At 43.8% G+C, this 27,991-nt stretch overlaps 1 protein-coding gene across 1 annotated transcript; it reads left to right on the plus strand.

Annotated features, from left to right (window-relative positions):
- The first annotated feature begins 1,622 nt into the window (after window positions 1-1,622).
- Window positions 1,623-27,921, plus strand: LOC133248188 (antigen WC1.1-like). Its single transcript, XM_061418013.1, has 14 exons — window positions 1,623-1,728; window positions 4,711-5,031; window positions 13,651-13,959; window positions 14,052-14,369; window positions 19,740-19,832; window positions 21,295-21,609; window positions 21,968-22,009; window positions 22,098-22,412; window positions 23,074-23,193; window positions 23,600-23,695; window positions 23,910-23,993; window positions 25,295-25,441; window positions 26,329-26,475; window positions 27,719-27,921. The coding sequence occupies exons 1-14, from the start codon at window positions 1,656-1,658 to the stop codon at window positions 27,835-27,837; spliced, it is 2,499 nt and encodes an 832-aa protein (XP_061273997.1). The 5' UTR covers window positions 1,623-1,655; the 3' UTR covers window positions 27,838-27,921.
- The last annotated feature ends 70 nt before the right edge of the window (window positions 27,922-27,991 follow it).

Here is a 27,991-nt window from a genome sequence, read left to right on the forward strand (position 1 = left end):
AGCCAGGGGCCTGGCCTGTGAGCAGGCACTGCACCCAGTCTGTGTCTATTCCCTCTGAACCTGCATCTTCAAACCTCAATGTGCAGAAGTACAACTTGGAGGGACTGTGACGTGACACACAGAGGCTATTCGAAGCTTCTGGGTCTTGCTGGTGCTGCCTGGAGTGACCACACTTTGAGATGCCCTCGTCTAAACTGCATCCCCACCTCCACAGCAAATAGCAGGCCTCGGTCACCCTCAGGACCAAGGTTGCTCACCTGTTGTCCCTTCTCTAGTGGACGTGTAGAGAAGAAGCTGACAGTTCTTGAAGCAGCCTGGGCTCCATTTGGGTAGGAATTCCTGTTCTGAGATCCCTGAAGGAGTTTAGAAGGGGGGATAGCAGGGACTCCCTCTGGGTGTGGGTGTCTCCTCATGAAACCTTCTCCCTGGTGAGAGGCTGGCTGGGAGCATCCAGAGCAATGTCTTGGGCAATGCAGTATCCAGGGCAGGGCCTCTCTGGACCAAGTCTAACGGGAGTTCTCCTGCACACATTCTAATCTCTGCACTGAGCTTGTGTTTTGCAGGAAGAAACATGGCGCAAGTGCATCAGCAGGTGGCTCTCGGGGCAGGACTGCTGCCCCTGGGTGGCTGCAAAGAGAAGAGGGGTTGGGTCTGTAAATACAGAAGACCACATCCCCTCTCACTCTGCAGAAGGGGAGTATAGCCCAAGTGACATAGCCCAAGGACAGAGTGGTCTTAGGGGCTAAGAAAGATCCGTGACCGGAATAGTTAGGTTCAGTCAAAAAGTGTTAATTACTCAGTCGTGTTGTGTCCGACTCTTTGAGCCCGCCAGGCTCCTCTGTGAGATTTTCCAGGCAAGAATATTGGAATGGGTTGCCATTTCCTCCTCCAGGAGATCTTCCCAACCCAGAAATTGAACCTGTGTCTCCTGCATTGTGGGAAGATTCTTTACCATCTGAGCCACGAGGGAAGGTTCTGTCAAAGCCCTGTGTTCTTATGACACCCCTGTGCTCCAGGACCTTGTCTCCAGATCATTCTAAGAAGCGGGGAATAACCAGCAATCTCATCCCCCCAACTCAATGGTTCCCACCTCACCCCCTCCATGCTCACCTGTGAGTTCCTGTGCTCCTGTCCTCATTTCTGCTGACCTGATAATCACGCATGTATTTTCAGCCTGTTTACAGTTCTCTTCTTTGTCCCTGAGCCCAGCCCTGGGAAATATCAATGCCTGATTCCACCAAACTTATTCTTCATGGGCCAACTGATCCCAAACCCTGACCATGTGAGATCTCACAGTCTGTATATGCTGGCCAGGGTGAGCAGGGGAGAGAGAGTCACTCGTGTGACTTAATGCAACTTTTCTACACCAGCACCGGCCATGGGGCCTGGCTCTCAGGACCACGGAAACAGGAGGTCAAAGGACCGTATTGCTCATATAAGGAGATGTTGAAGATTCAGAAGCTTATTGGTGTCTGAGCTGCAGACAGGGGCAGATGCAGCCTCCGATAGTGCCTGAAATGGTGAGAGGTGTCGCTATTGGCTCTCACGAGGGAGGGTTTAAGGGGTGGTCTATATAGACCCCGGTCGGTACCCTGACACCTCCTCTTAGGTTGATCCTGCAGCTGGGACTGTGACCTTGAGGACGTGGGGTCAGGATGGCTCTGGGCAGACACCTCTCCCTGCAGGGACTCTGTGTCCTCCTCCTTGGCACCATGGTGGGTGGTCAAGGTAAGAGCTACCCCTCAGTCCTGGGTCCACAGCAGGGAGTGAATGCCTTGATGAAGGGAAAGGTATATGGAGTTCTGGAGCGGAGCCTCAGTGTTTTTGACCAAAAGGGAGCCATGCTGACTGAAAATACTGATCCCTCTCCTGTGCGGGGTCCACTGGTCGTAGCAGCAGATTTTAAAGAGCAGTGAGGTTTGGTCTGGACCGAGCTGGGTTATCCTGAGTCCTTCCACTGTCTCCCTTGTCTTTAGGGAGCTTCTAGGAGTCCTAATGGCTCCCAGTGTGTGGAAGTTCCAGCCACTGACTTCAGCTGGGACTCTGGGCTGTTCCCACACACTCCACGTGTCTGGTGTGTGAGCACTGCCCCTGGGTCCCCGTGTTTCCTGTGTCTATGCTCCTGTAGGCTCTGTGCTTGTGTGTGTGTGTCTGTGTGTGAGGAGTTTGTGTTTGTGTGCAAGGATATGTGTGTTTGCAGGGGTGTGTGATGAGTGTGTGAGTGTGTGTATGTGTGAGAGAGGATGCGTGTGTGTGAGGATGTGTGTGTGTGTGGAGCATGTGAGGAGTTTGTGTACAAGGGTATGTGTGTTTGCAGGGTGTGTGAGGAGTGTGTGAGGATGTGTGTGTGTGGAGTGTGTGAAGAGCTTGTGTGTGTCTGTGTGTGAGGGTGTGTGATGGTGTGTGAGGGTGTGTGGAGCCAGTCTGTGTGAGAGGAATAGGGCTGCTGAGCAGGGACTGAGTCTGTTGGTCTGTGAAGCACACAGGGTCCCACAGGGCTGGGTGTCATGGCTGCTGCAGATCAGAGATAATTGTGCACCTGCCTGCTTCTCTCTGACTCCCCTCCCCCATCCCCCGGCTCCCCTCTGCTTGTAGACGCGTCTGCCCAGCACTGGGCTCTGTGAGAGGCTCTGCCTGCTGACCTAATCCATTCCCACCAGGTGTCCATTGTGAAGCAGAGAAGCCCGCAGCCAGGAGAGAGAACCTCTTGCCTGTAGAGTTTAGTTGATGTGCAGCCCCAGGTGTATAAGTTCCCGAGTCCCTGCCCTGGCCCCTGTAACTTGTTTCCTGATGTTACGAGGGCCTGGGATGGTCCTTTCCCCTCCCAGAATCTGCTGTGACTCTGTGGGGAGCTCTTTCTCTCTTGTGCCCTCTCCTGTCCCTCCCTGGACCTGGTTTCCCCTGAGTGAGAGGACAGGGAAACCATCCTCTCAACCAGTGAGAGCTACAGCTGCAGAGAATCTGGTCTCCAGCCTGGAGGAGGCAGCTCTCTCAGATGTGGGTGCTGGTCCACTGAGACTCAGTGCAGCCCTGTCTCCTCTCAGAGCTCACTGTTGTCCCCTAGACCTCAGCCTCCAGTTCACAGCTCTCCTTGGAAAGCCCCCTCCCTCCATGTCTCTGCTTCTCAAAAGCTGGGTAGATGCTGGTGAAGCATCTTCTCCTGAGAGCTCTGGAGGGCAGAGGTGGGTTTTGATCCCCTGAGGGGTGAGACAACATGTGTTCAGATGCAAGTCCCCACACTTACGAGGACAACTGTTGGAAGTTTCCTGAGATGTTACTTATGAAGCAAGACCATTTTGCCCAAGGAAGTACTCTTTTTATTTTTCCTGAAACAACACTGTTCAGTGATTTCCTACTAAAATTTTCTTCTACTTCATATGACATTGAACTTGCTCCTTATAAAACAGTAGTCTAGGCATTTGTGAGCATTTGATGATTGCTGAGCTGAGCAGACATTACAAGAGTTTTTACCAGGAAATTCATGATGGACATTGCCAAAAAATTATTCCTTGAAGCATAATTGATGTTATTACACACAATAATGTAGACCCCCCAAGATTAGATAATTCAATATATAATATTTTTATAACATGTTTTTAAAAGTTAACAATATATTTTGCACATCTGTATATATTAATATTGTTAATTATGCTGCTTTTACACAGTAAAAATTTTTTATTGTTTTGATGTGTGTATGTGTGCATTCAATTGTGTCTGACTCTTTGTGACCCCATGGACTGTAGCCACCAGGCTTCTCTGTCCAATGGGATTCTCCAGGTGGGAATACTGCAGTGGGTTGCCATGCCCTCCTGAGGGGATCTTCCTGACCCAGGGATTGAATCTGCATCTTTTTTTGTCTCTGGCACTGGCACACAGATTCTTTGCACTGCTTAGGAAGTCCATTGTATTGATGGAATTACAAAAGATAGGATATTCCAGGAATAACATAGAAAATTTAAATCCTACAATTATTTTATCTTATAATTGAAATGCAGTATACTTTCCTAATCACTGATGTTAGGCATGTTGCTGAAAAATCAATTAACAATTTTGTTAAGGAGAAAAGCAGGGGATTTTATTCTACCCAAACTTTGGATAATAACCTGGGAAGCAGATTTTCAGAAAGCTCCAGAGTCGTCTTGAATCCTAATCTCTTAAGTGAAACCTCATCACTTTTGCCAAATTCCATTTGTTAGACTCATGTTACTAGATACACACAAGTGTGGGGATTACACAAGTACATGAACACAGGCAGAAGGAATAACTGAGACATTTCAGAGCCTGTTACCCCAGCCCTCTGTTCCTGAGCTGGATGAGATGCTCCCTATGGACAGGGAAAGAGAGGGAGGATTCCTCCCTGGATCCGGGGCCACGAGCTGTAACTGAGATGGGGAAGCTGGGCCCTAGTGCCGTTGGGCACATCTACAGGGAGGGCAGCATCCAGAATCTCTGAAGGCCTGTCCTCGGTGGTGTCCCTGGAGCTGGTTCTACAGGCTCATGAGAAACACCTGGTGCATCCCTTCCTGCTCCAGGTTCAGTGATGGCACATTGGGAGCTTAGAGTTGGCCACGGTGGGAATATGTGTACCACATAAGTCAACAAATACTATATATAGGTAATTTTTACTCTCAGCTCATTTTTAAAATATTTATACCATTGCCTTGTCTCCTAAAATCTCTCCTGTGCCCTCTGTCTGTGTCTCTCTTGCAGATCTGGAGCTGAGGCTGAAGGATGGAACCCACCACTGCGAGGGGAGAGTAGAAGTGAAGCATCAAGGAGAATGGGGCACAGTGAATGATCATGATTGGGGCTTGGAGGAGGCGGCTGTGGTGTGCAGACAGCTGAGGTGTGGAGCTGCTGTTGAGGCTCCTCGAGGTGCTTATTTTGGACCAGCAGCTGGCCCCATTTGGTTTTACTATGTTTTATGTGGGGGAACAGAATCAGCTCTCACTGAATGTCAATATTCTAGTATTAGAGACTTTAGTGATGATGGTTTCATTCATGACTGGGATGCTGGAGCAGTCTGCTCAGGTGAGTCCTGCCTGGTCTGGGTGGGGGTCCCCAGCAGCAAAAGCTTTGGTCTGATTCGAGAATAACTATGTGAGAATATGGATCACAGCCTTTAGAGTCTACTTGGGTGAAGACCTCAGTGCCACATGATTCCTAGAGCATTGGGTGCTCAAGGGTGCAGAAGGAATTGCTTGGACTTGAACAGTAAAGGCTCCAAACCAACTTCTGGGTTGGACCTGTCTGAGTTAGTTCTATCATGGTAGCTGTTTTTTATTCTTTTTTAGGATGGTTTAAGAAGTGCAGCTACAGGATGGTATATAGGAGAGATGCAGGCAAGCAAATTTTATTGTATTCATGTTCCTAGGAATTATTATCTGTCCTATGAAAAAGAAAGAGTACCATCAGGTCAGTTCATGGGGAGATGCCAATAGAACAAGCTCAGCCTAGCAGTCTTAACCAAAATGTGGCGTGAAGATCCAGGGACCAGTGACAGTACTGTGGGTCAAGATGCAGTTACACAAGGGAAAAGACACGAGGGGATTTCACTGATGTGTTTGAATGTCACTAGGTCACAGTCAGTCAGGGGTGGCAAGAAGGGGGACTTCTGGCAGGGGATAGTCTCATCACACTGGTGATCACACTGGTGCACCTGCTCACCTGGGTAGGGAGCTCATATCTTTATGTGGGGATGTTGAAGCTGCAGAAAAATATGAAGCTTTGAAATTTATACCACAGTAGCTGGAACAAAGCAAGTGCTAAGGCAGTGAGGCTAAAAGAACTGAAGTGACTCATAAGAAGTGTTCAGTGTTATCTAAGTGTAACTGACTTGTGCCAAATTGGAGGCGGTAAAGACAGCAGTGAAACTGGAGTGTGAATGGGTGGTCTCAGGAACCAAGAACATCTCAGTTGTTATCACAATGGTGGATGAGATGGCCAGGATGTTAATCTATCAGAGCAGCTGGATTGGAGGAAGAGTCAGAAATCACAGTGAATTCCCCGAGGGAGGTGGCTGAGTCTCAGGAAAGGGTCACCCCACTTGATGGGATGGTGGGACCTGGGAGCCCTGAGGACATCTGCAGTGGGTCCCTAAGAGCCACAGCCAATTAGCTCTTTGGTTATGTTGGAGAAGATTGATGGAAAGGTGATCTTTTCCAATCCCACTTTCAGCAGATTTTTGATGATACTAGTTGAGACCCCCTAAGAAAACAATTATTTTTCTTTTTAGAAAATACTTTATCCAGGCATTACTGACAAACAAAAACTGTACATATTTAATGTTTTCAATATGATAAGTTCGCAAATCAGTATACATCTGTGAAACTATTACAACACCCATGCCATAAACCTGTTCATCTCCTCAAAAGTTTTCATCCACCTTCTTTTTTACAGTATTACCCTCAAAAACTATTATTTTCAAGGAGATTTGACTTTCTATTATAATTTTCGCTTTAAGAAAGCCTTAATGTTTTCCAACATTTCAAGTGACATTCCTTATTGGCAAAATGTCCTAGTCATGGTTTCGCCTGAAGATAAACTTCTGGAGACACTACAGGAGGCTCTGCTTTATTTTGATAAATCAGCATCTAAGTTAAAATGGACTGTGTGCTGCTGGAGCTCCTAGTGATGATTTTAAGAAAATTGATGTCTTGATATTAATTCCAATTAAGATGCATTTTAAAATAAGAAGATTTGTGAGTAGTCTGGCATTTAAGCCTTGACTGTGGTCTGTACTCCCTGACCACTATTGCTCCAAATTCGGCTCTCATACATTTATGGACAATTCCAGCTTACTTCTATGAATGTCTTTGTCATGAGTTTCCTCCCACTCATTTGTCTTTACTCTATTTTCAGACATGTTTTAATAATGTGAAGGTAAGTCAAAACAGTGGTGATGCACCAGAGATAAGAATAGAATAGCACATCTGTTCAGTTTTCTCAGTGGAATTGAAGTCTCGGAGTTTATTCCTCTCAGTCTTAGGAGTCAGGTATGGAAGAGAAATCTCAGCCTCTTTAGTGGATTGTTGGAAGTGAAGCAGGAGAAATCCAGAGTAGAAACAATCACTTGAGAAGAATGTACAGGAGTTTGTTTGAATTAAAAAGTGGACTTCAAAGGCTTCAAGACAAAGGTTTGGGATGGCTTCACAAGCTGAGAGGGACTGCAGTACAGAAGTGCAAAATGATGAGGGGACGAAGATGCAAGGGTTACAGGAGGGGAGGGTGGGTTCCTGATCCAGGTCAACTACTACATTCACCACAACCTCTGTGTACCCTTGCTTCCTGCCTTCTCTTCCTTTATCTTGATGTGGGAGTCATTTCTGAGCCTTCTGGAAGTGCTGGCCATTGAAGGTTGCCATTTTATTTGTGGAAAGTTTTTATAATATTGAATCTATTTCTTTAGCAAATATAGGACCAATCAGATTTTCCCTTTTTTGGTATCAGGTTCTGTTGAGTTGTGCTTTTCAAGGACTTGGCCTATTTTGCCGAAATTTTTGAAATTGAGTAAAATGTGCTCATATCTCATATCATTAAATTCACCAGTTGACTCTGTTGATTTCTTCATTGTATGTTTGATTTCTATTTAATTGATTTCTGTTCTCAGTTTTTGTTCCTCTTTTTTGCTTATGATTTGTTGTTATTTTTGTAGATCCATGAAATGGAATCTTAGATCATTTCATTCAGCTTTGGTTTTTTTCTAATGTAGGCATCAAGGAAGCATCAGTTTTCCAAATTTTCTTCTAGCCACCACTTTAATGTTAGCCCACTAATTTTGATACACATAATTTCTTTTGTATTTTATCATCATAAAATATTTCTTCTCTCCCTCTGAATATATTCTTTGCCCTATACTCTTACTTTATATGATACTAATAGAAACACTACAGTTTTGTGCATAGTGTATAATTTTTACCTCTTTATTAATAATTTGTTTCTGTGCTTATATTTAAACATATATATTTATAGACAGCATATGGTTTTACAGGGCTTCCCCAGTGGCTCACACAGTAAAGAGTCTGCTTGCACTACCAGAGACCAGTGTTCAACCCCTGGGTCAGGAAGATCCGCTGGAGAAGGGAATGGTAACCTACTCCAGTATTCTTGCCTAGAAAATCCCATGGATAGCAGAGCCTGGTGGGCTACAGTCCATGGGGTGCAAAGAGTCAGACACAACTGAGCAACTTCGCTTTCACTTTTCCAGCAGTTAAATGTTTTTACTTTGTCATGGGACTTGCATTGCCTCAAACAGAAAGTCAGAACTACTTATCTTATCCTCTCCTCCTGGCTTCAATCTTTCCCAGCATCAGAGTCTTTTCCAGTGAGTCAGATCTTTGGATCAGGTGGCCAAAGTATTGGAGTTACAGCTTCAGCATCAGTCCTTCCAAAGAATATTCAGGACTGATTTCCTTTAGGACTGACTGATTGGATCTCTTTGCTGTACAAGGGACTCTCAAGAGTCTTCTCCAACACCACAGTTCAAAAGCATCAATTCTTCAGCACTCAGCTTTCTTTTTTTATTTTATTTTATTTTTAAACTTTACATAATTGTATTAGTTTTGCCAAATACTCTCACATCCATACATGTCTACTGGAAAAATCATAGCTTTGATTAGATGGATCTTTGTTAGCAAAGTAATGTCTCAGCTTTTTAATGCTGGGACGGAGGAGCCTGGTAGGCTGCAGGCATGAGGTCGCTTAGAGTCGGGCATGACTGAGCGACTTCACTTTCACTTTTCACTTTCATGCATTGGAGAAGGAAATGGCAACCCACTCCAGTATTCTTGCCTGGAGAATCCCAGGGATAGAGGAGCCTAGTGGGCTGCTGTCTATGGGGTCGCACAGAGTCGGACACGACTGAAGCGACTTAGCAGTAGCAGCAGCAGGTTGGTTATAGCTTTTCTTCCAAGGGTCAAGCTCTTTTAATTTCATGGCTGAGGCCATGGTCTGCAGTGATTTTGGAGCCCAAGAAAATAAAGTCTGTCACTCTTTCCATTGTTTTCCCATTAATTTGCCATGAATAGATGGGACCAGATGCCATGATCTTCGTTTTTTGAATGTTGAGTTTTAAGCCAAACTTTGAACTCTTTCACTTTCATCAAGAGGCTCTTTAGTTCTTCATTTTCTGCCAAAAGGTTGGTGTCATCTGCATATCCCAGGGACGGAGGAGCCTGGTAGGCTGCGGTCCATGGGGTCGCTAAGAGTCACACATGACTGAGCGACTTCACTTTCACTTTTCACTTTCATGCATTGGAGAAGGAAATGGCAACCCATTCCAGTGTTCTTGCCTGGAGAATCCCAGGGACGGGGGAGCCTGGTGGGATGCCGTCTATGGGGTCGCACAGAGTCGGACACGACTGAAGCGACTTAGTAGCAGCAGCAGCAGCATATCTGAGGTTATTGCTATTTCTCCTGGCAATCTTGATTCCAGCTCAAGCTTCATCCAGCCTACCATTTCCCATGATGTACTCTGTGTAAAAGTTCAATAAGCAGGCTGACAATATATAGCCTTGACGTACTCCTTTCCCAAATTGGAACCAGTCTGTTTTCCCATATCCTGTTCTAACTGTTGCTTCTTTACCTGCATACAGATTTCTTAGGAGGCAGATAAGGTGGTCCAGTATTCCCATCTCTTTAAGAATTTCCCACAGTTTGTTGTGATCCACCCAGTCAAAGGCTTTGGTGTAGTCAATAAAGCAGAAGAAGATGTTTTATCTGAAACTGTCTTGCTTTTTCTTTGATTCAGTGGATATTGGCAATTTGATCTCTGGTTCCTCTGCCTTTTTTAAATCCAGCTTGAACATCTGGAATTTCTCGGTTCACCTACTGTTGAAGCTTGGCTTGTACAGTTCTTCTGTGTATTCTTGGCCACCTTTTCTTAATTTCATCTGCTTCTGTTAGGCCCATACTATTTCTGTCCTTGATTGTGAACATCTTTGCATGAAAAGCTCCCTTGTTACCTCTAATTTTCTTGAAGAGATCTCTAGTCTTCCCATTCTATTGTTTTCCTCTTTTTCTTTGCATTGATCACTGAGGAAGGCTTTCTTATCTCTCCTTGCTATTCTTTGGAACTCTGCATTCAAATGGGTATCTTTTCTTTTCACCAGTGCCTTTAGCTTCTCTTCTTACTCAGCTATATGTAAGGCCTCCTCAGACAGCCATTTTGCTTTTTTGCATTTCTTTTTCTTGGGGATGTTTTGGATTATTGCCTCTTGTACAATGTCACTAATGTCCATCCACAGTTCTTCAGGCACTCTATCAGATCTAGTCCCTTGAAATATTTGTCATTTCTACTGTATATCATAAGGAATTTGATTTAGTCATACCTGAATGGTCTAGTGGTTTTTCCTACTTTCTTCAATTTAAGTCTGAATTTTGAAATAAGGAGTTCATGATCTCCTGTTAAATTAATCCAAATAATTATTTCAGTTAGTATAAATTTCAATTTTACAAGTTCCATTTGTTTTTTCTAGTTTCATTTCTCTGTTTATTTTTATGCTTCATTAAGCAATTTGTATTAGTGATTTAAATACTTTATCAGCCAATTCAATCATTTCTGTAATTTCTGAATCTGTTTTTAGTGATTGCTTAAAGAGCAATCCAGAGAAGCTGATGGCACCCCACTCCAGTACTCTTGCCTGGAAACTTCCATGGACGGAGGAGCCTGGTGGGCTGCAGTCCATGGGGTCGCAAAGAGTCAGACACGACTGAGCGACTTCACTTTCACTTTTCACTTTCATGCTTGGAGAAGGAAATGGCAACCCACTCCAGCATTCTTGCCTGGAGAATCCCAAGGACTGAGGAGGCTGCCATCTACAGGGTCACACAGAGTCGGACACAACTGAAGCGACTTAACAAAGAGCAATCAATGTGGTATGGGTTATATTTTTATTTTTTGGAAATTCTAGTATAGTTTTTTTTTTTTTTTTCCCATTCGATACTGAGAATTGTTAGATAGTCCTTTACTGGAAAGAACTTTAGAAATAAGTAATCAGAACACACTCAGAAACCAGGGAATTGTACATGATGAATTAAATTTTTTTTTAATTGAGTTACCTTCATTTTCTTCAAACTGTGTTCCTATGATGACCAACTCACAAATTTTTATTTTAGTCTTCCTCCTTTAGTTTCAAAGCTTCCTGTGAGCCCACCTTACCTGCCACATGCCTCACTTACACTCCATTCTACAGCAGGTGCTTCCATTTTTTTCTTTTCTTTTCTATCCATCCATATCTTTTAAGATGATGTTTGCTTGTCTGAAGTGGAAGAAATGAGAATTGATGGTAGGATTATGTGGTAGATGTGAGAAACATCTAGATGTGATATAATATGCAAAAAGCTTATTCAACTAGTATTTTCCCAAATGTTATATATTTTATCCATTGTGAGGCTTTTGTAACTTGGAACTTTCCAAATTATGCCTTGCTTTTTCACTGCTTCCTTCCTGTCATTTCCATTCTCTTCTTCCTTCTCCTTTACCTCCTCCTCATCCTTCTTCTTATTTTTGTTTTGGCAGCATTCCAGCTTCTTTTAACATTACAAAACATTCTTGAATGAAATTAAGTAAGAGGCAAATAAATGAAAAGTCATCCTGTGCTCACTGTTGCTGCTGCTGCTAAGTTGCTTCAGTCATCTCCAACTCTGTGCGACCCCATAGACGGCAGCTCACCAGGCTCTGCCGTCCCTGGGATTCTCCAGGCAAGAACACTGGAGTGGGTTGCCACTTCCTTATCCAATGCATGAAAGTGAAAAGTGAAAGTGAAGTCGCTCAGTCATGTCTGACTCTTATCGACACCATGGACTGCAGCCTACCAGGCTCCTCTGTCCATGGGATTTTCCAGGCAAGAGTACTGGAGTGGGGTGCCATTGCCTTCTCCATCCTGTGTTCACAGATTGGAATAATTAATGTTAAATATCTATGCTATTCGAAGTGAGTACAGACTTGATGCAATCCCTATCAAAGTCTCAATGGCATTGTTTATGGAAATAGAAAAGGCAATCTTCAAATAAGAGTGTGTTGTTTAATTTTTAGGTACTCATTAATTTTCCTGTTTTCTTGTCATCACTGAATTTTAGTTTCACTCCACTGTGGTCATAAAGATACTTGGAATGATGCTGATCTTGAATTTGTTCAAACTTGTTTGTACCTAGCATGTCATCTAGCCAGGAGAACACGTCATGTGTGCTTGAGAAGAATGCAAATTTTTCTGTTGATAGGAATACAGAATTAGTACAATGGTGGTATTAAAATCAATTACTGTCACCCCTTTGCATTTTCTACAACTCCTGTCTCAGAAGAAAAATCTCTAATAGGAGATGATCTGCAAACTCAGCTGTCTGGGAAACTCTCATTGAGAACTCCCTCTCCCCCAGGTTCATTGACAAATCCTGGGATTTCAAGAGAGATGGTCAGGACCATGCCCCCACTATGGTTTTACAGTAGTCATGTATAGATGTGAGAATTAGACTGTAAAGAAAGCTGAGAGCCAAAGAATTGATGCTTTTCAACTGTGGTGTTGGAGAAGACTCTTGAGTGTCCCTGTACAGCAAAGAGATCCAGCCAGTCAGTACTAAAGGAAATCAGTCCTGAATATTCATTGGAAGGACTGGTGTTGAAGCTGAAACTCCAATATTTTGGACACCTGATGCAAGGAGCTGACTCATTTGAAAAGACCCTGATGCTGGGAAAGATTGTGGGCAGGAGGAGAAGGGGATGACAGAGGGTGAGATGGTTGGATGGCATCACTGACTCAATGGACTTGAGTTTCAGCAAGCTTCCACAGTTGGTGATGGACAGGGAGGCCTGGTGTGTTGTAATCCATGGGGTCACAAAGAGTTGGATATGACTGAGTGACTGAACTGAACTGAACACCCCTCTCTATGACTCTCTGAGCTTTCTTAACTCATCTTATTTTCCACTTAGGCAACCTAATAAATTCTTGGAAATTGTTATCACCAAACTTTTGGAAAAAATATGGTGCCAATTAGCTATAATATCCATATTTCTTTACTGGAGCTGTCATCTGTCTAGAAGTTGGCATGCGCTCATGGATACAGCCTCATGATTTTCCATAACATAAGTCACTTGAAGACTAGCTCCTGGGAGAGAAAACTGGTCAGAATATTAGCCCCAGAAGTCTCAGCAAAGCTTTCTAACCTTGTCTGGATGATACATCTCTAATCTCATATCCCACATCCCTCTGGGTGGGTTGTGTTCTGCATATCTCTGCATTCAAGTTTAAGTGCTCAACTATTATACAGTGTCCTTGGGTCTGTAGGCCCCAGCCTTCTAAATAAGAAATTTTCTTCTCCAACCAGTGCTAAAATATGTGTTCCTGGTATTCAGCTGTTCCAGTGATTTGTCTTAGGCCAGATCTGTCCAGGCTCCAAGACCAAGGAATTCACACTTTTAACCAATCTCAAAGTATATGTTCTTGGGATTCAGCCATCAAACTGACCCTGTAATCCTTCTGGATTTCTCTTCAGAGACTTGCACATGAAAATCCAGTTATGATGATAACTGTCAAATTCTCTCCCCTTTCCCTGTCCTAGGAAATAAAAGTTTTTACAGTGATGCCCGGGACATATTGTTTTCAATTATCAAGCAAGGTCCATGAACATTGACTAGGTTTGTTGTTTTTCTCTCAGGATTTGTGCGTCTAGCTGGAGGAGCTAGACCTTGCTCTGGGCGAGTTGAAGTGCATTCCGAACAAGACTGGATCCCAGTGTCTGACAGGAACTTTGCACTCCCCACTGCCCAGGTCATCTGTGCAGAGCTGGGATGCGGCAAGGCTGTGTCTGTCCTGGGACACGTGCCCTTCAGGGAGTCAGATGGCCAGGTCTGGGCTGAAGAGTTCAGGTGTGAGGGGAAGGAGCCTGAGCTCTGGTCCTGCCCCAGAATGCCCTGTCCAGGGGGCACTTGTCACCACAGTGGAGCTGCTCAAGTTGTCTGTTCAGGTAATATACATGTCAGGACTTAACCTCCCTACACACTCTGTTCAGGTGAGAAATCATGAGATTTTGCTGAAATCCTGTCATCTCATATCCAGCATACTCAGAAGTCCGGCTCATGACAAACGGCTCCTTTCAGTGTGAGGGACAGGTGGAGATGAACATTTCTGGACAATGGAGAGCGCTCTGTGCCTCCCACTGGACTCTGGCCAATGCCAATGTTGTCTGTCATCAGCTCGGCTGTGGAGTCGCCATCTCCACCCCCAGAGGACCACACTTTATGGAAGGAGGTGATCAGATCTCAACAGTCCGATTTCACTGCTTGGGGGTGGAGTCCTTCCTGTGGGAGTGCCCTGTGACTGCCCTGGGTGTCCCTGACTGTTCCCATGGCAACACAGCCTCTGTGATCTGCTCAGGTAAGAGAGAGGGACAAGGGCTACTGGTACTTGGGATGCTCCTGGAGTGAAACGTCTCCAAGAGCAGAGAGTGAGGGAAAACTGGCTTCAATAGTCAGATATTCCATGGTGAAATATGGTTCTTCTTATTCTTCATTTATTTTTCAGGTCAGGGCAAAAAGTATGAAGGGGAATAATATATTTTTAAACAACAGTGTTATTTACACATGGTCATAGAAAACAATGTATAAGCAGTAAGTTAGACTTCAGTCATGTTCTCCAGTCCAAGTCAACAAAGAGAACATTCCCAGCACCACGGAATTATTGTTGCCTCCCCATAACTGTCCTCTCCCTCCTCTCCAGTGAAAATTGCTTACTAACTTCTACCATAGAATACTTCACCAGTGTTTGAAGTGTATATAAAATTTTGCAGTATGTTTTCTTTTGTATCTAATTTATTTAATTTATTTTATCTAATTTATTTAATGTTTGAGTCACTTGCTCAGTCGCTCTGTCATTTGGCTACAGTGCCTACAGTCTTTGCCGTGGCATGGACTGTAGCCCACCAAGTTCCTTTGTCCATGGGATTTCCCAGCAAGAATACTGGAGTGGTGTGCCATTTCCTCCTCCAGGGGATCTTCCAATCCTGGGATTGAATCTGAGTCTCTTGCATTTTCTGTGCTGGCAGACAGAGTCTTTACCACTGAGCCACCAGGGAAGCCCTTAGTGCTTCTCATATCCCTTTACAAATAACTCTAAAGTAAATTAAATGTTACTCAGTCGTGTCCGATTCTGGCCTACCAGGTTCCTCCATCCATGGGATTTTCCAGGCAAGAAGACTGGAGTGGGCTGCCATTTCCTTCTCCAGGAGATCTTCCCAACCCAGGGATTGAACCCAGGTCTCCCGTGTTGTAATAACTCTGCCTACACCATAAAAACATTCTCTGAGAGTATTTTATAGAAGTTTAATTATTTATCTCTTGCATGTTGTGCTTTCCTTCTGATGTGGATATCTATGTAAGATAATTGTCAGAGTTCATACAGATATCCAATTGACCCAGATCTTTCTGAAAAGACACTGTTCCAGATTGCACTGCCACTTTGTCATAAACAGAAGGGAATGGTTGTCTGAGTATTTTTTGAGACTCTCTACTCTGTTCCATTGTATCATTTGTACACCCTTGAATGTTTTATTAATTATGGTAATTTTATAATAAGTATGAAACTTTTAATTTATAGGAATTACTTTATACTTAGTCTTCATTGCTTGTCTTGCCAACCACATTGGCTGTTTTTGGTCTTTGCATTTTGTATAAACTTGTGAGTCAGCTTATCATTTTTCACCAAAAAAGCATAAGGTATTTTGACTGAGATTTGATTTAATCTAAATATAAATTTGAGGATGATTGACTGTAGTAATTTTGAGTTTTCCAACTCACTGACGTCATACATTCCTCTATTCAATTTGGTCTTGAATTTCTCTCAGAAGATTTGCTCATCTTTTACTGGGTTTTGTCTCCTAGGCATTTTATTTTTTGATGTTACTAGTATTTTTTTTTTTTTCCCTGTGTAAGTGTCTGAGCAATGAATTCTCTCTGACTTGTTTTCACCTTTTAATTTTTTTTCTTTTGAGCTAATTTGAGATTTACAGAAAAGTTGCAAGAATAATTGCAAGAATAAAACTTTCCAGATGACATTCACCTGGATTTCCCAGTGTTGGTATTTTGCTTTAGTCTTCCTTTCTCTGTCTGTTTCTGTCTTTCTCTTTTCCTCTTGGCTTGCCTCTCGCCCCATTTCTCCCTGAATATGTAAAATCTTTCTGAATTAGATTGCAGACATGATGTCCCTTTACCCTTGAAATACTACAGGGAATTTCCTTATGTAACCACAGTTCAGTCAAGTTCTCAGACAACTTCAGCCCCAGATGACATCTAAGTGCAGCCACATGAAAATCCCAAGACAGAACTGCCAAGTTTGTCTGTCCTGAGTTACTGACCCGGGAAGTCTTAAGTAAAATGAAGTTGTTTGTTTTTTTTTTCCTACTGCTACTAACATTTTTGGAAAACTTTGTTATATAGCAATATAACCGGGACACTTACCATGTGAGCTGCATTCTAAATAGATGAATATTTGTCCTCTGATCTTCTATTTTACAGTTTCTACCTTGTGCTGATCTAATGTGCTGATACACTCATTCTCTAGTTCTTAATTTCAGTTATTAAGTTTCAGCTCTAGAATTTTTATTTGTTTTCTTGTTATCATTTTTCTGACAAGATATATCTTGTCAACTAATTCTATAATCACTGTAATCATGACTACTTAAATTCTCTGCTAGATAACTCTAGTAGCTGAATACCTTTGGGAATACTTTCTAATGTCTCCTTTTTCCTCTTGGTTTTCCAGGAGATCTCTTTTATGTAAGCATTTTTAAAATGACAGACATAGAAGTATAAAATTATAGAAATCCTTCAGAAAAGGTTTTATTTTGCATCTTTTAATTAGAGATAGATTTAGGATTAGAACAGCTAATGTAACATAATTTTTTTAATTGAGTATAATTGCTTTACAATGTGGTATTAGTTTCTGCTGTACAAGGAGTGAATCAGTTATATGTATACATATATCCCCTCCTTCTTGAAATGCAAATCAAAACTACAATGAAGTATTACCTCACACCTGTCAGAACGGTCATTATAAAAAAATCTACAACGATTAATACTGGGCATGATGTGGAGAAACGGGAACCCTCTTGTACTGTTGTTGGAAATGTAAACTGATACAGCCACTATGGAGAACAATATCAGTTCAGTTCAGTTCAGTTCAGTCACTCCGTCGTGTCCAACTCTTTGTGACCCCATGAATCGCAGCACGCCAGGCCTCCCTGTCCATCACCAACTCCCGGAGTTTACTCAAACTCATGTCCATTGAGTCATTGATGTCATCCAACAATCTCATCCTCTGTCATCCCCTTTCCTCATGCCTTCAATCTTTCCCAGCATCAGGGTCTTTTCAAATCAGTCAGTTCTTCACATCAGGTGGTCAAAGTATTGGAGCTTCAGCTTCAGTATCAGTCCTTCCAATGAATATTCACGACTGATCCCTTTAGGATGGACTGGTTGCATCTCCTTGCAGTCCAAGGGACTCTCAAGAGTCTTCTCCAACACCACAGTTCAGAAGAATCAATTCTTTGGAGCTCAACTTTCTTTATAGTCCAACTGTCACATCCATACATGACTACTGGAAAAACCATAGCTTTGACTAGACAGACCTTCGTTGGTAAAGTAATGTCTCTGTTTTTTAATATGCTGTCTGGTTTGGTCATAACTTTTACTCTAAGAAGGAAGCATCTTTTAATTTCATGGCTGCAGTCACCAACTGTAGTGATTTTGGAGCCCAAGAAAATAAAGTCAGCCATTGTTTCAACTGTTTCCCCATCAATTTCATATGAAGCGATGACACCAGATGCCATGATCTTAGTTTTCTGAATGTTGAGCTTTAAGCCAACTTTTTCACTCTCCTCTTTCACTTTCATCAAGAGGCTCTTTAGTTCTTCTTCACTTTCTGCCATAAAGGTGGTGTCATCTGCACATCTGAGGTTATTGATATTTCTCCCGGCAATCTTGATTCCAGCTTGTGCTTCATCCAGACCAACATTTCTCATGATGTACTCTGCAAATAAGTTAAATAAACAGGGTGACAATATACAGCCTTGACATACTCCTTTCCCTATTTGGAATCAGTCTGTTGTTCCATGTCCAGTTCTAACTGTTGTTTATTGACCTGTATACAGATTTCTCAAGAGGCAGATCAAGTGGTCTGGTATTCCCATCTCTTGAAGAATTTTCCACACTTTGTTGTGATCTACACAGTTAAAGTCTTTGGCATAGTCAATAAAGCAGAAATAGATGTTTTTCTGGAACTCTCTTGCTTTTTTGATGACCCAACAGATGTTGTCAATTTGATCTCTGGTTCCTCAGCCTTTTCTACATCCAGCCTAAACATCTGGAAGTTCATGGTTCATGTACTGTTGAAGCCTGGCTTGGAGAATTTTGAGTGTTACTTTGCCAGCGTGTGAGATGAGTGTGATTGTGTGGTAGTTTGAGCATTCTTTGGCATTGCCTTTCTTTGGGATTGGAATGAAAGTTGACCTTTTCCAGTCCTGTGGCCACGGCTGAGTTTTCCAAATTTGCTGTCATATTGAGTGCAGCACTTTCACAGCATCATCTTTTAGGATTTGACATAGCTCAACAGGAATTCCATCACCTCCAATAACTTTGTTCATAGTAATGCTTCTTAAGGCCCACTTGACTTCACATTCCAGGATGTCTGGCTCTAGGTGAGTGATCATACCATCATGATTATCTGGGTCATGAAGATCAGTTTTGTATAGTTCTTCTGTGTATTCTTGCCACCTCTTCTTAATATCTTCTGCTTCTGTTACGTCCATACCATTTCTGTCCTTGATTGTGCCCATCTTTGCATGAAATGTTCCCTTGGTATCTCTAATTTTCTTGAAGAGATCTCTAGTCTTTCCCATTCTATTGTTTCCCTCTATTTCTTTGCATTGATCACTGAGGAAGGCTTTCTTGTCTCTCCTTGCTATTCTTTGTAACTCTGCATTCAAATGGGTATATCTTTCCTTTTTTCCTTTGCTTTTTGCTTCTCTTCTTTTTACATCTGTTTGTAAGGCCTCCTCAGACAGCCATTTTGCTTTTTTGCATTTCTTTTTCTTGGGGATGGTCTTGATCCCCATCTTCTGTACAACGTCATGAACCTCTGTCCATAGTTCTTCAGGCACTCTGTCTATTAGATCTAATCCCTTGAATCTATTCTCACTTTCACTGTATAATCGTAAGGGATTTTATTTAGGTCATACCTGAATGGTCTAGTAGTTTCCCTACTTTCTTCAGTTTAAGTCTGAATTTGGCAATAAGAGTTCAGGATCTGAGCCACAGTCCTTCAAAACCTAGGAATAAAATTAGCATGAAGTGAAGTGTTAGTGAAGTCGCTCAGTCATGTCCGACTCTTTGCGACCCCATGGGCTGTAGTCTACCAGGCTCCTGTGTCCGTGGGATTTTCCAGGCAATAGTCCTGGAGTGGATTGCCGTTTCCTTTTCTGACCCAGCAATCCCCCTACTGGGCATAAACAGTGAGGAAACCATAATTCACAAAGACACATGTAACTCATTCTTAGGGCAATACATAGCGTAAAAGAAAACTTTTGGCATTCTCAAACACAGAAGTCTCAATAGAGATTAAAATTACATTAACTTTGCTGCTATATAGCTGTTATAGCTCCCATCTCAGGCTCCATCACTAGATCATTATTTAGCTTAAATCAGTTTCCAGTTGTTCAGCCTCCCAGCTCTCTAATCATTGCTGTTTCTGCAGGAAACCAAACCCAGGTGCTGCCCCAGTGCAAGTACCCCGTGTCTGAACCAGCGGCCTCAGCATCCCCAGAGGAGAGCGCTCCCTACTGCTCAGGTGAGGGTCCCACAGAACAGAAGACCCTTCTCATTCCCCTGTCAATGCCCCATTGTCCCATTTCTCTCTCCTCAGACAGCAGGCAGCTCCGCCTGGTGGACGGGGGCGGTCACTGCGCCGGGAGAGTGGAGATCCTTGACCAGGGCTCCTGGGGCACCATCTGTGATGACAGCTGGGACCTGGACGATGCCCGCGTGGTGTGCAGGCAGCTGGGCTGTGGAGAAGCCCTCTATGCCACGAGGTCTGCTCACTTCGGGGCAGGATCAGGGCCCATCTGGCTGGACGATCTGAACTGCACAGGAAAAGAGTCCCACGTGTGGAGGTGCCCTTCCCGAGGCTGGGGGCAGCACGACTGCAGACACAAGCAGGACGCTGGGGTCATCTGCTCAGGTCTGCGCTGCACACTGTCCACAGGCTGGGGAATGGGGGTGGCTGGAGGATGGGGTTCTAAGCCCTGAGGGAGAGAGGACTAGAGAAGGAGGCTTTCTCCCATGGAACCTGTGGTTCCAGCAGACGTGAAGACGAGGTGCTTTCACTGCCTCCTGCAGCAGCTGACGTTTTTGTTCTTTCTTCTCACCAGTGTTTCCTGGCAGAGCCGTTTCTTACAGTTTCCACACGACAGCAGAGCTCTCTTTTCAGTTCCCTGTGGTAGTAAAGTCTAGAGATCCCGTTGGTGCTCTAATGAAAGCACAGATTTACTCTGTTCAGTTCTATTTGCTAGGAGTCTGCTGACGGTCTCCGTGGGCCAACATCCTGGTGCTCACAGAGCTGCGTTCTTCCTGAAGGCACAGGGAGGACTCCTTTCCCAGCCTTTCCTGGTTTCTTTGTGACCTCTTTCCTTGGCTCAGAGCCCTCTTCTTCTTCAGACCTACAGCAAACTATGTCTCTTCTGAGCATTCTTCTTTACAATTCCCTCTAATTGGAGCTTTGCAAGGTTATCCATTTAAGGATACCAGGGATAAGGAGGTGATTAGGCTGGACTCAGGTGGTTAATTCACAATATTCCAGCTTAGTCTCACCATCCCAAAGTCCTTATCCTAGTAACATCTGTAAAGTCCATTTTCAAATGTAAGGTAACATATTCACAGGTTCCACAGATTATGATGTAGAGATTTGTGAGTTCATTATTCTGCCTACCCACCCCCCACCCCAGTATGCACATCACATCCCATTCACAGATCCTTTTTAGATTTTACCAGGAAGCAGGATCTAGCTCCCCCTGCTTGCAGGTACCCAGATTAGTCTTTCTCTCTGTTCATATCCATGACATCACTGTGGTAGAAATAGACACAAAAAGACAAAGTAAGATGAAAGGGAGACGAATGTCATTCTTGTCACCTAGTGGACATCTCCTCAACTAGGTCAGGGATGTATAGTCACAAATTCTTGGAGAGAGGAAAACCCAGAGCACTGAGTTGGGTGTTGTTCACTATGTCCTGTTTCCTCTCCTTTTCAATCTTAGATTTCCTGGCTGTCAGGATGGTGAGAAAGGACCAGGAGTGTGCTGGGTGGCTGGAAGTTTTCTACAATGGGACCTGGGGCAGTATCTGCCGCAGCCCCATGGAAGACATCACTGTGTCCATGATCTGCCGACAGCTTGACTGTGGGAACAGTGGAAGTCTCACCACTTCAGTTGCTCTTAGGGAAGGTTCTAGACCCCGGTGGGTAGATAGAATCCGTTGTCAGAAAACTGATACCTCTCTCTGGCAGTGTCCTTCTGACCCTTGGAATTACAACTCATGCTATCCAAAGGACGAAGCCTATATCTCATGTGCAGGTAAATTACTGTTCTGTTTTTGTGTCTGTCCCAACCCCGTAGGATGTTGTTAGTGTGATTTTATGTTTTTCAGTCTAAGTGATGAATTTAGGTTGAATCTAGAAAAAGGTGGGCTATGTTTCTGTCTGTGTTTCCATGTATTTGTATTCGTTGTGCGGTATGGACCTGGTAAACAGCAAAGAGATAAAGAAATTTCAGCTTGTGGCAAGATGTAGTTAATGTCTCAGCCCATTAGATGATGAAACCTCTGTTTTTACTTGTTGTTTGGATTGAGCCAAGGACCTTTGATAATCTTGTTTGGGAGCAAGACCAGCCCCAGCAGTCCCTGATCCAGCACTTCTCATCATTGCTTCTACAGGAGGGAAACACAAGAGCTGTCCAACTGCTGCCCCCTGCACAGGTACGTCAGCCCCGCCCCCTCCCCTGTGGCTCCCAGGGGCTCCTTCCTCCCACCAGGGGAGTCACAGGAGGGGCTGCTGCCTTTTCAGACAGAGAGAAGCTCCGGCTCAGGGGAGGAGACAGCGAGTGCTCAGGGCGGGTGGAGGTCTGGCACAGTGGCTCCTGGGGCACCGTGTGTGATGACTCCTGGAGCCTGGCAGAGGCTGAGGTGGTGTGTCAGCAGCTGGGCTGTGGCCCGGCCCTGGAAGCTGTGCCAGCTGCGACATTTGGCCCTGGAAACGGGAGCATCTGGCTGGATGAGGTGCGGTGCGGGGGCCGGGAGTCCTCCCTGTGGGACTGTGCTGCTGAGCCCTGGGGACAGAGCGACTGCAAGCACGAGGAGGATGCTGGTGTGAGGTGCTCTGGTGAGTGAGGGGCTCGGTGTTCATCCTAGTGAGTGGAGGACAAGTGTGAGTTTGTATCCAGAGCACTTCCTGGGATAACCTGCTGCTTTGTGCTCTGGCTCGAGAAAAAGCTATTATCTGATTTCCTGGGATCTGGGAGAGAATGATATGCCCATAATGATAGATGTAACCTGATGGCTTTTTCCAATTAACTCAGTACAGTAATCCATTCTTTTTTTCCTTCTCTCACTGTGAGAGAACAGCAGTTCCCTCCAGCCATGGAAGTAAGTGGTTCTGCTGCTCTGAGCAGTGTGATTGTGGAGATCCCCATATTTTCAGGCACCTGCACTATATATCTTTATATTTCAACAAAACTACCCATATCAGTACAGAGAACCTTAATGATCTCATGTTTACAATCCTGTTAAGCAGTGGCAGCTGATGTCCTCCAGAGCTTTACCAACTTTCATCCTGTAAAAATCCTCTAGAACCAAAATGAGAAGACACTTGACATAGCTCAGGGAAAGACCTCTGTCGATCACATCTTGGGGTTCAGGCAAACCCATTGTGTCTTACTGGTGACTTCATGGTCTTGAAGACTCAGAAGAAGACCAGTATAAGGACAGAAGGGTTTCTCTGGACTTATGACCCTCCTAAAACCCTATGGTCCACTTTGACTCAGCTCCAGACCCTGGCATCCTCTCCCTTCCCATGATCATCTGCATCATCCTCGGAGCCCTTCTCTTCATGGTCCTCATCATCCTGGGGATACAGCTACACAGATGGAGAGCAGAGCACCAAGGTGGGCCTTAGGGATGCTAAATGACCTGGAAAGTGGTGGGAAAGGAATTGAGTCTGTTGTGACATCAAGAAAGTGCACAAGTATTGGTCTCCATGCTCATTATCTGGTAAAATCCCACCTTTTCTACAGTAGACAACAGGATTTGAAAGAATGGAATCCTTGGTCCTGGGTCGAATGTAAAATTTCTTGAGAATTATGACTTCCTGTGTGAACAGTGCCAGTGGATATTGAGTGTGAGATCAAGGTCAGGGTCAGGAAATCTAGTTCTGTTCCATGTAGCTAAGAAAGGAGCCTGAGCAGCCCAGAGTGGTTCCCCAAGGGGCAACGCTGGAGAGCACTGAAGGCCTTTTCTGTTGATAAAGGGATTAACTCCAGGGTCAGTCTCTAACTCATGCCACTTTCCCAGAGTTATCTGATTTTGAAGCTGCTGTTGATGAAGCTGTGTACCAGGAGATTGATGAAATCATAAAACCAGGGAAGAAGGACCTGTTGGACAGCCAAGGTAAGTCCCACGCCCTCCCCTCTGATCATGAGTTGGCTGTGTGTTATTTTCAGCAAACAGAGACCTAACCTTATTAAGCCAACTTCACATGGAGTTCCAAGCCTTCTCTCTACAAGTCTGAAGTCTCAATATTTCCTCTAAACTATGACAGCAGGCATCCTACCATGACAGGGCAAAGGTTTCCATTTTTCTATGATGCTTTTCTCCCTACCAGGTAACCTGTCTGATGACTCAGCAACTAAGCTGCCGTATTACACAGGGGATGATGGAGAGGATGGATACCCCGACTCTGCCTCAGGTAGCAGGTCTTCCCTTGGATGGTGGGGATGCGGAGGAGGAATTGTGTCTGAGGATCTCTTCCTGTGATTAAGACATCACAGGATGTCTTAATCATCCACAGGGAAGGATCTCTTTTCTCTAGTTCACAACAACTTTTTCCCTCTCTTGCCCACTCTATGACCTCAGAAGTGGAAAGGTCAGACCTAGTTCTCTGTATTCATGGCCACTTCTACCCAGTTACAGACTGAATATGTAGTGCTTCCCAGGTGGCGCTAGTGGTAGAGAACCTGCCTGCCAATGCAGAGAGATAAGAGATGCTGGTTTGATCCCTGGATCAGGAAGATCCTCTGAAGGAGGGCAGGGCAACTGACTCCAGTAGTCTTGGCCAGAGAATCCCCACGGACAGAGGAGCCTGGCAGGCTACAGTCCACAGGGTCTCAAACAGTTGGACACAACTGAAGCAACTGAGCATGCATGGATCTAATAGTACATTATTATCTAATGTACCATTAAAGATTTTAAGACCATTTAAAAAAAATCTGAAACTGATAAACTCAAAATTGTGTGGCTAAAGAGAACATTGGAAACTATAGTTGGATCCAGATTCAGTCTGATATTTTAATTATTTCATGGATTTTTATATATATTGAGACACAAATATTGCTATTGATAAGCCCTGGAATATATGGAGTGATCAGTGCTGGTAGTTACCAATTACCAGAAACTCTTACTTATAAGGAACTGGAGAAAGGACAATGTCCTCTCTGGGTCTTCTCCAGATAATAAAGATGGACAACCCCTGGAGGTGAGATCCTAAGGTCAACCAAGGTCTAGAAGGGACTGAAACCCAGGCATCTTGTGACTGGGATGGTGGGATATCCTGTCTCTGAGTAACAGATGTCCAGGATCCCTCTCCCACCAGCTCTGTGTCTCCCAGAGCCCTAGAGAGCACACAGACACCTGGGTTCTCTTGGTCCCGATTCATCCTCCCCAGTCACTGATAAGTGCACAGTATATGTTATAAATCTGTATCATATGCTTGAAATAGTACCTGAAACTCATAGCATAATAGCTTTTGTTAATGCTTTATGATATGAGAGACCGTGTTAGAAAAATATGACTGACCCTGATATATTGAAATAGTTAAAAGATTTAAATGATTTTTGAGGCTGTGAGATCAAATACATGCCTTTGACACGACCTTGGAATATAGAGTCTATATTTATCAGTTGTTTGAACTTCTGCATTAGAAAGGACTTAGGCCATCACATAGTCCAACACATACTTTGCTATTCCACCTAAGTCCGTGTCTGTTTACAGATCCTCTGAGACAGCGTATCAACACCACAGGAAATGGTTATGATGATGTCGATGAGTTACCTGTTCCTGTAAATCTTTTCTTCCCTGGGATGAATGAAAATAACTTTTCCCCAGAGGACAGAGGTGGCGCCCGTTATTCCCAGACAAGTGAGTTGACAGCTCAGTAACCTGACTTCATCGTGTGGAGAAGATGAGTTTTGACCCACTTAACAGTCAGTTGTTCTTATTGTTGGAATTGGGGTAGACACTTATACCTAGATGGGCTTCCCGGGTGGTGCGATAATAAAGACTCCACCTGCTAATGCAGGAGACACAAGCGGGTGTCTTGTGTCTTGATAGGGTTTGATCCCTGGGTTGGGAAGGTTCCCTGGAGGAGGGCATGGCAAACCACTACAGTATTCTTGCCTGGAGAATCCCATGGACAGAGGAGCCTGGCAGGCTATAGTCCGTGGGGTCGCAGAGAGTCGGACATGACTGAGCATGCTCACATGCACAGAGAAAGAAGAATGCCTTCCTGGACCTTTTCCAGTTAGTAAAGATGGACGACTAAAAGGGACTGAAACCCAGGCGTCCTGTAACTGGGATGGTGGAATATCCTGTCTCTGAGTAACAGATGTCCAGGCTCCCTCTCCCACCAGCTCTGTGTCTTCCAGAGCTTCAGAGAGCACAGACACCTGGGTTCTCTTGGATCAGATTCATGCTCCCCAGTCACTTTTATGTGCATAGTATGTGTTACAACTCTGTACCACATGCTCAAAAAGAGTACCTAAAACTCATAGCATTATAGATTTTGTTGATGCTTTATGATATGAGAGACCATACTAGAAAAATATGATTGACCCTGATATATTGGAATATTTAGAAGGTTTAAATGATTTCTGAGCACACTGAAATAAACTACATGCCTTTAACAGCCCTGGAATATGGAGTATATATTAGTCATTTATTTGAATCTCTGCCTCAGAAGGGACTTGGAGCATCACTTAGTCCAACTCATATTTTGCTTTTTCACCTAAGTTCTTATCTGTTTTCAGAGCCTCCGGGACAGAACATCAACACCATAGGAAATGGTTATGATGATGTTGATGAGTTACCTGTTCCCATAAATCCTTTCTTCCCTGGGATGAATGAGAATAACTTTTTCCCAGATGATAGAGGTGGTGCCAGGTATTCCCAGACTGGTGAGTTGACAGCTCAGTAGCCTAACTTCATCATCATGGAGAAGATGAGTTTGACTCATCAACAGTCAGTGTTTCTTTACTATCAGAACTGGGGTAGCCTTGTTTGGGTTTCCCTGGTGGTGCAGTAGTAAGGACTCTGCCTGCAAATGCAGGAGACAAAAGAGACTTGAATTCGATCCATGAGTCAGGAAGAGTCCCTGGAGAAAGAAATGGCAACCCACTCCAGTATTCTTGCCTGGAAAATCATGTGGACAGAAGAGCCTTGTGGGCTATATAGTCCACGGGGTTGCAAAGAGTCAAACACGAGTGAGCACGCATGCACCACATATACCAGGTATTATTGACTTTTTATTATCTCTGGAATATTGGAGCTACTTCATCTCTTCTAAGAGGAGAACATACTGTGTTCTCTTGTCCATGTCCATCATCAATTGGATAAAGACACATTTGTATGAGTTACAGAGGCTTTGTTTCCATTTTCATACCCCAAATTGAAATATATGTTTTGACAATAAATTTGGAGATTTTTCAAATTGTGAGAACTAATCTGAAATGTTTTTAATGGCAGTATAAATTAAATTTATGAGCTATAAAACTTGTTTTGAGAAATCTGTGTAACCATATATTTAAAGTTGATTGCTCACTATTAAAGCAGAATCTGAAATAGCCTTAACTACAGAATCATAAATCTCAGCACTAGATGGGAACCAAGAGAAAATTTTCTCTCACTTCAATTGCCAGATGAAGACCCTCATTCCCAAGGACTAGGCTTTCTGCCTATATGTGGGGATATGGTCCTTGGGGAGCAGGAGGTTGTGAAATTTGGTTGAGTTGCCCATTTCTGGCATCTGACAGAGGACCCAGAGTGTTCTCATAGAGCTTGCAGGTCAGGCTGGTTCTGTTGCTGAGGTGCTCAGAAGAGGGCATCTAAGGCACTCTACAGAGGTCATCTCCTGTCTCTACTTCTTGAGAAATCAGACCCACCGAGTGTTGAAGAGGCATGCACATCTCCTTTCCACTCCTGGCCATTATTGGTCCATCTTCTTTCCAACTTCCAAGGTCCAGACAAGATGTTGCATGGAGTAGCTGAGTCAGTATGAAGTAGCTCAGTCTAGACTTTTAGACAATGCTGGGTGCTCCCCCTCACCTCAGATACTTTGTGGCCCCTTTTACTATCCTTCCATCAAAGGTTGTGTCTTGTCATTTTGTCACCACTAAAACCAGACTCTCCTTACTGTTTCAGGCATGTCTCTGAAGTCTCTGAGAGAAACTGTTGACTCTGGGGTGGAAGAGAAGGAGTCCTCATTGGTCCTGAGACAAGAAGAGCCTGGATATGATGATGTGGAGCTTAGCACCATGTAGCACCATGTTTGAAGCAAGAAATTCTTGAAAGACAACTCTGTAATATTTTTTGTCAAATAAATGAGAATCCTGTCTTCTTCATAATTATTGTTTTTACATGGAACTATGATTAAAGGAATTTTTTTTTCCTCTGTAGAAATCATATCATTACCTG

This window comes from Bos javanicus, chromosome 5, assembly GCF_032452875.1.
Source record: "Bos javanicus breed banteng chromosome 5, ARS-OSU_banteng_1.0, whole genome shotgun sequence".
In the NCBI taxonomy this organism is placed as follows: domain Eukaryota; kingdom Metazoa; phylum Chordata; class Mammalia; order Artiodactyla; family Bovidae; genus Bos; species Bos javanicus.

Excerpts from the sequence above, each read along its gene's own strand:
- LOC133248188 (XM_061418013.1), top strand. The coding sequence starts at position 1,656 with ATGGCTCTGGGCAGACACCTCTCCCTGCAGGGACTCTGTGTCCTCCTC. Across the intron at positions 5,032-13,650 it reads TGCTGGAGCAGTCTGCTCAG|GATTTGTGCGTCTAGCTGGA; the intron begins GTGAGTCCTGCC and ends TTTTTCTCTCAG. Across the intron at positions 25,442-26,328 it reads CGCCCGTTATTCCCAGACAA|AGCCTCCGGGACAGAACATC; the intron begins GTGAGTTGACAG and ends ATCTGTTTTCAG.